Source organism: Adiantum capillus-veneris, chromosome 7, assembly GCF_014529385.1.
Source record: "Adiantum capillus-veneris isolate H3 chromosome 7, ASM1452938v2, whole genome shotgun sequence".
NCBI classification, from domain to species: Eukaryota; Viridiplantae; Streptophyta; class Polypodiopsida; order Polypodiales; family Pteridaceae; genus Adiantum; species Adiantum capillus-veneris.
This window is the reverse complement of record NC_140937.1, coordinates 48,057,480-48,067,418: the sequence shown is the minus strand read 5'-3', so window position 1 is coordinate 48,067,418 and position 9,939 is coordinate 48,057,480. Positions and strand designations below refer to the sequence as shown.

At 47.5% G+C, this 9,939-nt stretch overlaps 2 protein-coding genes and 1 pseudogene across 2 annotated transcripts; all 3 read right to left on the bottom strand.

Moving 5' to 3' along the window:
- Nucleotides 1–1,196: 1,196 nt before the first annotated feature.
- On the bottom strand, nucleotides 1,197–5,688 carry LOC147453802 (uncharacterized; annotated as a pseudogene).
- A 78-nt stretch (nucleotides 5,689–5,766) lies between these two features.
- Nucleotides 5,767–6,453, bottom strand: LOC147453801 (uncharacterized). The gene has a single exon (XM_086515896.1). It carries the CDS (start codon nucleotides 6,451–6,453, stop codon nucleotides 5,767–5,769), a length of 687 nt encoding a protein of 228 aa, XP_086372022.1.
- A 235-nt stretch (nucleotides 6,454–6,688) lies between these two features.
- On the bottom strand, nucleotides 6,689–8,041 carry LOC147453800 (uncharacterized). The gene has a single exon (XM_086515895.1). It carries the CDS (start codon nucleotides 7,684–7,686, stop codon nucleotides 6,694–6,696), a length of 993 nt encoding a protein of 330 aa, XP_086372021.1. The 5' UTR covers nucleotides 7,687–8,041; the 3' UTR covers nucleotides 6,689–6,693.
- Between the last annotated feature and the right edge of the window lie 1,898 nt (nucleotides 8,042–9,939).

Sequence of the window (9,939 nt, the reverse complement as noted above, 5' to 3'; positions counted from 1 at the left end):
AGAAGCTGACTTCTGTTCCAAGCAGTGATCTCAGATCTCTGTAGGTAGACCCAAGGTAAACCACTCAATCTGTTCTCTGAACAAGATCTTCTTGAATGAAGAGACGGGTAGAAAAGAGCTCCAGAATCTTTCACATTACTGTATCGCTCTTGGTCATCCGAAGATGGTTCCAAGTAGCTCGTATATCTCGTTCAAACTCTTGCGTCAACCAAGAAGAAATAAAAAGCCTCTTAAATTTCAGCCATGTAACTGGCGCAGTCTTGTTTAAAAGAAGCGTGGACCACCAAGTACGAGCTTTCCCCTTAAGGTAAGAGATAGCTCTCCGAATCTTGGAGTGCTCTGAATAGTGTCCTCCCGTGAAAGCGATGTCAAACTGTTGTATAAAAGACAAAGCCTTAAGCATCTAAGTATCCTGAAAAGTATCAAACTTGATCGAGTGGCCACCTTCCTTAAACTCTCGGACTTTCTTGCTTTTATCTTTGAGAAAGTCATACTGGTCTTATTTGTAAAAATTCTTCTTGTTCGCATAAAAGTTTCCCTGCCACTCCATCTGTACCTCTTCCAAAGAGGTCTAGTTCATATATTTTGCCATCTTTGGGTCCTTGGCAAAATTGAGCATCATCTTCGTTGCATCGCCAATCAATTGACGACGCTCCATCTCTCTTTACTCCGCCTATGTAGGTCGAGGCGGGCCATACTCTCTGTTTGAATCTTCGTTGTGATCCCAGCCCGCATCTCCAGATGCAGAGGGAGTCGACTGATCATTGCCTGAAGCCATAGGTGCCACGGAAAAAAAAAATTCAGGGATCGGATTTTCCGTAGAAGAGACATCGGCCGTGCTCTGATACCACTGTAACAGACTTGGACACTCCAAGTCAAGAATCAACCGCGACAGCACCAAATAACCACTTCAAAACAATTCACAGATCACAATAGATTTGCACTGGCCCAGCGGAGTTCCGTGCCTAGAGATATTGGCCCCAAAGACTGGCGCCCCTTTCGGTATTTCTTTTTGTATTAATCAATCATCAAAGTACAAGAGAGCGGTTAGGGTTTCACTCTCAGACTCTGCGTCCAGATGCTCTGAGAAGTGAGGCCCTCACCACTAATTTAAAGGTTACAAGGGATGCCCAAAAGCAGAGCCCCAAAAGCTTTTAAAATGAAAAGCATCAGTTCTCTCTCTCTCTTAGAGAGTCTTTTCTTTTTTTTTTTTTTTTAAAGCAAGATTCGCGTCACTCATCATTTTCCAAAAAAAAAAATTCAACTTCCGTGATTTTCGGAAATTAGGGTTTTTGGCAGAAATTAGGGTTTGCAGGAATTTTAGGGTTTCTGGCAGAAATTAGGGTTTCTGCTATCCGCCTCGTCATCACTTTGTGACAGCTAGACCGTAGGTGAGTATGTAGGAAGATCTGTTGTGTGCCAGCTCTGATCTAGAAGACTAGGCTAGAATGTTTTGAGGAGCTGTGTGAACTGGGTCCAGGCTTCCTCATTGGGAAACTTGGGGCGCAATGTGTTGTGGAGTTGGGCTTGAAGCTGGGCACAATCGTGGTTGTAGGCGGTAGGCATATTCTCAGCTGGCCCAAACTCCCAGCCAGCTCATTGGGCATTGAAGTAATCCACCAGCTCTGTTTGGTAGCGAAAGAAAATCCACTGGATTGCGCTGGCCTCATTGCTGGTAGGCATATCCCATTCGGGATGCTCTTTGTCAAATTCTGAGAATGGTATTTCTCTGGCACCATCCTCCCGCACCATCAAGCACCCCGTCTCCAGACACTGAAGGCAGGACCTTTCCACCAGTGCAATTTTGCAAAACCATTTGTGTCCAGCCAGACCTGCAGGCTGATGTATAGTGTTATGCTTTGCAGCACTATGCCCTTTGGCATGGTAGCATATGCTGCCACACTCCGGGCAACGGGCTTGACATCTGGGTCTGCAGTTCTCATCCGGTAAGCTCGACATCTCCTGCATCACACCTTGTATCAGATCAGGCAACATCTGGTTGAAATTTGGCATTGCCATTCTCTGCAGGCTTTTGCACAGGTCTGGTAGTTTCTTCTCATAGAACTCACCATCCAGATTTCTACTCTTGTCCTCCCTCTTCACATGAATGTTTGTTACTGCATTTGCGAGCTTTCCATCCATGCAAGCATCCAGCCTGCACCTGAGAGTGGCCAAGAACACTTCCACAGAGGGATTCTTGATCCAGGCTTCCTCTTTCAGACAGTTCTGCACTTTTTGGACCAGAGCGCCCCACTCTTGTTTGACCATGTCTCTTCCAATGGCGTGCCCTACAAGTGCATTCATCATCTCAGTAAAATGCAAAGGCCCACAAGTTACATACATGAGCAGCCTGTCAATTTTCCCCGTTTCCATAAGAGTGAGAAGGTGGTAATCTAGGATGGACCTCATCAACCGCCAATCTCTGACCCAGCTCTGTGTCCCTAGGTTGCTCACCACAGACCGCACTACAGCAGCACGGTGGGCCTCTCTCAGCTCCTTCTCTAAGCTACGCTCCAACTGGTTTACTAGCAGGACAGTGGCCTCCAACCCCTTGCACAGATCAGCAAAGAAGTTCTCCAATTCACCTCTAATCTCTTTACTCTTCAGCTTCTCCACTACATTGTGACTCTTATCCCATTCGCTCTGTATGACTCTCAGCCTGCTCGTCAGAGTTTCCTTCACCCAAACATGTGCATTTCTTTGCTCCTTTTTTATGAGTTTGGGGACTCGTGCTTCTAGAATCTCTCTTGTGGCATTGATGACGTTATCCACGATGACATCCGAGTATTGATTTGCATCTCTCAGCTGACGATCAATCATCAACTCCAGTTCTGGATACATGTTTTTTGGCAACTCCAGTTCTGGATACATGTTTGTTGGCTCCTCCCAGGAATTGCCCCAAGGCAACATATTTAATGTCCTCTGCAACAAATTTGGTTGCGGTTGGCTAGCTGCTGGATTCCTAACATTGGGCTGTCCTGCCAACTCGCCGTACTGAGCATCCTGCATGTCAATCACCTTTCCCACACCGGACTGGACATACCTATCATGGACTTTCTTGCGGACATCCTTAGCTATTTGTGGATGCTTTCTCTGTGCATCATCCAGGATTCTTTTGAACGGACTTTCAAACTTGCTCTTCCTCTGCGCATCGTTTTGCCTTGAAGCACCCCATTGGCCCCTCTCGATCTCATCCACAAGTATGGACTTGCAATGCTGATAGTTGGCTACCACTTTATCAAACCCCAGGACACCACTAAGCAAGTCTCTAACCCTCTTCTTGTACCAATCTTCAGTGCTTTCACACAAACGCTTCCAATTCTCCAGCTCCTGCAGCTTCCATTGGGCATAGCTCTTCTGCATATCCAGGATTTTCTCCACCTCCCGGGTCTGGCTGTCCACGACGACTCTCACATCTGCTTCCAACACAGTGCTTTCAAGATGATCTGTGCTGCTGCTGGCTGCACCTTCTTGGCTAATTGCATCGTCCCTCAATATTCTCTTCTCCAAAGCTCTGAAAGCCTCCTGGTACTTGTTACAAACCCCTGCACGAGGCAGCTGAAGGCTTGTTTGAAGCTCCAAGTAAGAGGCGTACTGCATTCTAGTAGCGAAACTAAGCTCAAAATCTGCGCTACAAATGCACTCCCACACCAGCCTGAGGCGCTCAGCCCATTCTTTGAAACTCAAGGCTTTCCATATTCCTGCGCTTTCATTTACAACCCTTGAGTGAAGGTACTCCCTCAGCGCAACCACGCTTTCCCCATACGCCCATTCAGGGGTGTCAGTAGGCGGCTTGCTCCCAGTTTTCAAGTTCCCTAAGAACTTCACATCACTTTCCTCATCACAGTCCTTCACTCGGAAGTCTGCAAGCAAGGCTTCACTTACTTGCTGCTGATTTGCAATTCATCCCATTCCCTGCAGCCAGCTGGGCCCTAGAATGATTAGCACTCGACAAGCTGAGAATGCCTCCCATGCGAGGCACCTGCTCCGCGGCCTCTATCAAGTGCTCATGAAGCTTTTGTGTACTCCCCTTGAGCTTCTTTTTATCATTGATATCCACACTCCTGTAGACAAAGGCCACCTTGGCTTTGATCCGTTGCCCACACTCCTCAGCAATGGCAGAGCCTCGGAACGCCAGAAGCACCATGGGAAGCACTTCCTTCAGCCCGCCATCGTCCTCGTTGCACACCATGACCATGGATGCATCTGCTGGCAACAGCCCAAAGGTGGCTAGCCGATTGTCCGGCAGTAAAGATGCATTCAGCCCAGAGAACTCAGGGGACCTTAGCCCTTCTGTGTCTAGCAGAAGCACATAGTCGTACTCTTGTCTTTCTGATGGCACTAGTTGTATGTACACACCGCGAGTACACCGCCCTGCACTGGTTCTCAGGTGGCTCCCGAACATGAGGTTCAGCATTGTACTCTTCCCACTGCTCTGCAGTCCCATCACACTCAACACGAAAATGCGAGCCGACTTGCCTGTTGGTTTCACCTTGGTCATGGAGTCTAGCTCCACAAGCACACTCTCTACCCAAAGCTTGCAATACATACCCGCATCACCGTCAAGAATCTCGAGGGGAAATCCATCCAAGAGGTGTTGCGCTGCGAGCCTTGCCAGGTGCCTTTGATTCTCAGGATCAGCCTCAAAGATATGACACATTTCCCTCCACAGATTCTCCAGCCCAACGCTCTTATCCACATAGTCTTGCTTTGCCTCATAGTACTGGTTTTTGGCCCGCTCATTCTTGCGGTCTCTGTTGAAGGCATCAAAAAGTCTGTCAACGCTCAGGGAAGCATCCTCAAGGATGGTGGACATCTTCTCAGAGAGTGCTCTTTCTAGCCACATTATTCCGAACCTCCGTGGCGTGACGGCGCCCTGCTTGAGCACATGGTAAAAGAGCTTCATCAGAGGCATGCTCAAAACTTGTTTGGCCAACCTCAAGCGCCTATCCCTCTCCTCTTTACATGCCTTGTCCTTTTCATGCTTCTTAGCCCGATCATGCAGCAGTTGGAGACCCGCAAAATAGGCGTCTGCCTCCACTGTGAGGCTCCTTTGTAGGCTCAATTTCTTCCTAATGCCCTGGAAATCGCACTGTGAGAGCATTCTTTGCAGAGCCTCCTCCAAGCTGTGCTGCAGCTGCTCATGTCCCAGAGGAAAATGTATACTGCATACATCTGCAATGCTTGCTCTGTCCTGGATCTCACTTGCCTTAATCATCTGCTCCTGCAGAAAGTTCCTAATTCCTTTAACTAGAAAGGTTTCCTGTCCCCATAACACCTTATTTGTCTTATCAAATCCTGGTTTTGTTGCTGTTTCTTGCCATCGCAGGATTCTGGCGGAAGACTGCATTGGAAGTCGCAACTGCTGCCCTTCTGCGCCCCCCGGTCCCTTCAGCTCCAGAATGATTACATCTGCAATGTCACCTACAAAGCTTATCACTCTCCCGTAATCTCCAGTAATTTGAATGCAAACACAGGCCATATACTCAGACTTTTCTGGTTGGCCTGCAGATTTGGCTGCCAATGCCGTGTTGCGACAAGGAACGAAGCCAACCCCCACCTCCATCACAGTCATCTCCTGTGTCAGCTGATTCATCTTCTCGCGGAGATGTTGGCTCATGAAGTCACAGCTGAGGACACGGCTTGCAACTATTGCAGCATGCGACTCCTGCACACTTCTGTTAGAGATGAATACCACCCGGGGTAAGCTTGTGTCGTTTGCAATGCACAGTTTCTGCTCATTTTCCAAATTTACCTTCACAAAGCTCAATGCCTGTGTGTAATGCACCAATCTAACTTTGGCTTCATGTTGCGCACGGCCACCGCTGCTACCCTCAGCTGCTGGATGTCACTAGGAAAGATGAGTGGAATTGCTGAACGCTGGGAGAGTAGCAAGTCGCAAATTGCAATCTGAGTAGACAAGTCTGAGCCTTGCATAATCTTAATGAGGAGCTCTAAAGGAGAAACCTCCGTATCAATATTGGTCTGCAGCTCATCATCAGTGAGCTGCTGTTGATCAGTATCGTCAGATTCCCAACAGAAATTATCCGACGTGGGGTCGCTGCTCGAAGATGAAGAAGTGTTGCTGGCTTGCAGCAAATGTTTGAGGGGATTTAATCGATGCCTAAGGCAGTCGATTAGGCGGCAGGCAGCAGAATGGCGGAAGTTTAACCGCCTTTGTTGCGCATCTGCTGCCATACTGCCTTGTGAGCTCTGCAATATGCAGCTTGGAGGAAATTCACACAGGCTCCTGTCCACCAGCACATCTCCAAAGTATCGGAACTCATATTGGTAATCAGAGCTTGCATAGGAAGAATTAGCTGCTGCTGATGCATTTGGACTTCTACCCTGGTCAATCGGATCTTCCCCCCAAACAGATGTCGGAATGTGCTCCTGTGTAGATGACCCATCAGCTTGGGCATTCGGATTGATGTCTTTTAGCTCCTGCATCATGGTCTTGAGCTGGATAAGGTTCAGGTGAGAATCCCACTCACCACTATGAGGATGAAACCCATAATTGCGGAAAATCTGTGAGTCTTTCCTCAGAAATAGAATGCATGGCAGAGTCTCTTGACCATCCCGAGATAAAGGATCTCAGCACATCTGCAACGCTTTGAGATATGTTATGCTTGACTGCAGTCCCAATATGATTTGAATCTTCAGTAGCTGAAATCAGCTGCTCTAAAGCTTGAACTAGGTCCTTGGGTGAGTCTGGCAGCGGTGCAAGGGCTGTGCTGGGGGATGTAAGAGCCTGAAATGCAACAAGGTGGGGTCTGATGACAAGTTGGCCAAGAAGAGCCTACTCTGGTTGATCAATGCTAAGTAATCGTCTGCAGCAGCAGATGACGGAGGAGACATTAGTGCATTGCTGCGACTTGTTGCTTCTTCCAGCCACCGCTTACAAAGGAGTTTGGCAGCGTTTTTAAGCTTCACTGAAACATCCTTTGCATTCCCCCATTTCAATGGAAGCTGACCTGTGTTTTGCGCTTGCAGAACATGATGCGAATGTTGTACAAGGAGATCCCATACACCACACAGGGTGTTCCTGCCATCAATAACTTTGTCAATGATTGCCATACAACGCGGATTCTCCTTCAGCTTTTGCCGAAATTGAGCAGCATCCACTGCGTCGGCCGGGCCCAACACTGATGTCTTCTCCACTCTTTTGGCTAGCTTGATTGCAGAGCTGTCACTGGAGCTCTTGTCCATCGATTTTCTCATCTGCCCAGACGCTTCTGCACCCACACTAGCAAGAAGCTTGAGATTAAAACCTCCCTTGAAGCTCCCCTTCATCTCTTGTTGTGTCTGGCTCATGAGAGCCAACAAGCTGGTTTCCTCCGTGCACTCCACAGCAACTTCGCTGAAGAAGACGCCCCCCAAGTGGTACAAACTCTCCGAAGCAAAAGGGCCAAAGCTCTGCAGGAAATCATGGGCATCTGAGCAATCTTGGACTGCAAGGGCCCGCTCCAAAGCGGCCTGAGAGAGCACCATTTTGCTTCGGGGTATTTGGAAGCAGGAGAGGGGCATGTAAATACATTGGGTGATACATGCCCGAGAGACCTTCCTGCTCAGCTTTTGCTCGGAGACCTCTTGTGTAGCATTATTCATGGCGAACGAGGCATCACAGCTGACGCCCCATTGACAAAGCTTGGGGTGGCAATGCTCCAGCCCTTCTCCTGCACACATTTGGCAAATGAGGCCGACTCCTCAGAGGTGGAAAGCAGTAGGCCACAGACAGCACTGCTTGGTTGGAGTTTATCATACGCAGATCGGTGGGTGGCTGCAGCAGCATTTGAGTGCCCAACCTGGATGACTCCTCAATGTCGAGCATGGGCCACGAGCCTCGCAAGGCTCTGCCCGCGCTTGCTTCAGACATGATCAGTGTCAGACCCTCCATAGAGGATGATCTAGAGTAGAGCAGAGAGAGAGAGAGAGAGAGAGAGATTGATTATACAGAATCCTGATTACAATTGAAATGGTCACTTGACTTGTTGTGTTACATGGCTTTCACACGGTGGGTTTCAAAACCCACACTTACCAAATCAAGGGGACAAGAGGGAATAAAGGAGGAGAGGATGCGTTCAAGAAACTTTTGCAAATATGCAAAAGTTAGCATAGTTCAAGAACATGAAGGCTTTTATATAATGCAAGAATAGAAAGTGAACTTTATTTTCCTTTTTATAGGTCACGTGAGAATGCAACATCAAAAGTCTTTAGTGACTTTGCAAACTCATTGTGTGGAAGCTGTAATGGAATTTGCCTATTCAATTTGAGAATAGCGGAATTTAATGAGAGTACTTTCAAGAAATGATTTTGTGAGCATAGCGGGTATACATAATTGAAGATAGCAACATAATCATAGCAATTAGTTAACTTGGCATAGACAATACTTTTGCAAGAGAGAGAGTTTAGAGAACATGACAACAATTGAGGACCGGATTTATGTGGAGCCGGTCCCCCCTCCAATAGGCATTTGTATTATGATTTCTCCCATAAAGAGAGACTCGTTACAATACAGTCTTTGTGTTCCTTGTGACCTAGGTGATGCCATGAAGATGGAAGGCTTCATGCACCACAAACATAACATAAACTTGAAGAAAGCTTTAACTATCCCAAGCCTCAGTCCCAAGACCTCAAACACCTTCGAAGGTGGAGAGAGCTAGCAGGGAATGAGGGTAGGGAAGAGGAAGAAGAAACATTTCGTAGGAGAAAGAATTAGTTCCTCACTTATCATACTCTTGTTGCTAGCATACATAATAGCATAGTAATGAAGAAGAAGGAGATGGCAAGCTTAAGCATCGAAGCATGGCTCTTGGTTGGATTTGCACTCCATAGCCAAGAGTGTTGGTGTAGGCTCTCAACCTCTACTTGCTTGGAGAGGGAGCTCTTGCACTTTGCATATCACACAATGAGAGTGCTTGTGAGTGTGTGTGGGTGAGTATACCCCCTAGGCACCCCCCTAGCTTGCTTGGGTCGACCCCCCCTTGTAGCTCATGCCTGAAGCTCATTGGACCCCTCCAGGCCTAGCCAATCACAAGCAGGAGCCATTACAAGCAACATGGGTAGCCTTGGGACAAGTGTCCCCCTTTCCCCTTTGAGAGAGAGGACTTGATAAATGCTAAAACAATTAGATAATTCATGTAATTTATCATTGGACCCCTTTGAAGCCTAGCCATTAGGCTTCAAGCAACACATGAAAGTAACATGGGTAGGGGCCTGACATGTGTCCTTGCTGCCTCTTCAAGATGGGCTTCCCTTGTGTGTGTGAGTGGGTGTTCTCTCTCTAGGCCCTAGGAAAAGGGCTCGCCCCCCCTCTTGTAGGAATGCTTTTGACTTTTAGGTGATCAAGCACCTTACTCACCAAGCATGACAAAGCACTTGAACTAGGGGGGGTTCCCACAAGCATCTCAAGCAAGCTTCTCAAGGCACCTCAAGTACATTAATCATGCAGCAAGTCAAGCACCTCAAGCATGGAGCCAGTCAAGCACCTCAAGCATCTTAATCAAGCACCTCAAGCATGAAAAACACCTCAAGCATGACAAGCACCTCAAGCAGGACAAGCACCTCGAGCTTGGGCCGGGTTCCCACCTCAAGCTCAGCCCTAGCTTACTTAAGGTCAAAAGGACTTTTACACACATTTATTGGAGGTCTTCAATGAAGCTAACCCTAAGGTCTTATGCTCCATTGGTTAGCCTTGCTCTTTGATAGACCATCTCCCTTTTGGGCCCCTTTACATTGGCCCCGTGTTGAGATAGATCTAAAAGCACATACCTATATCTTAACACTTGTTCCCGTTTATTCTCCCACATTAAGTGATCAATTTAATATGAGAAAATCATTTGGGTTAGTTAGATATTAGATTTTATGACATTACCTCTCTCTTGAAATCATAGTCGTCCTCGACTATGAGGTAGAAGAGATAAAGTCTTAGTCATTAGT

What these genes read in the sequence shown, in the direction of transcription:
- LOC147453800 (XM_086515895.1), bottom strand. Translation starts at nt 7,686, where the DNA reads ATGTGTGCAGGAGAAGGGCTGGAGCATTGCCACCCCAAGCTTTGTCAA.
- LOC147453801 (XM_086515896.1), bottom strand. Translation starts at nt 6,453, where the DNA reads ATGATGCAGGAGCTAAAAGACATCAATCCGAATGCCCAAGCTGATGGG.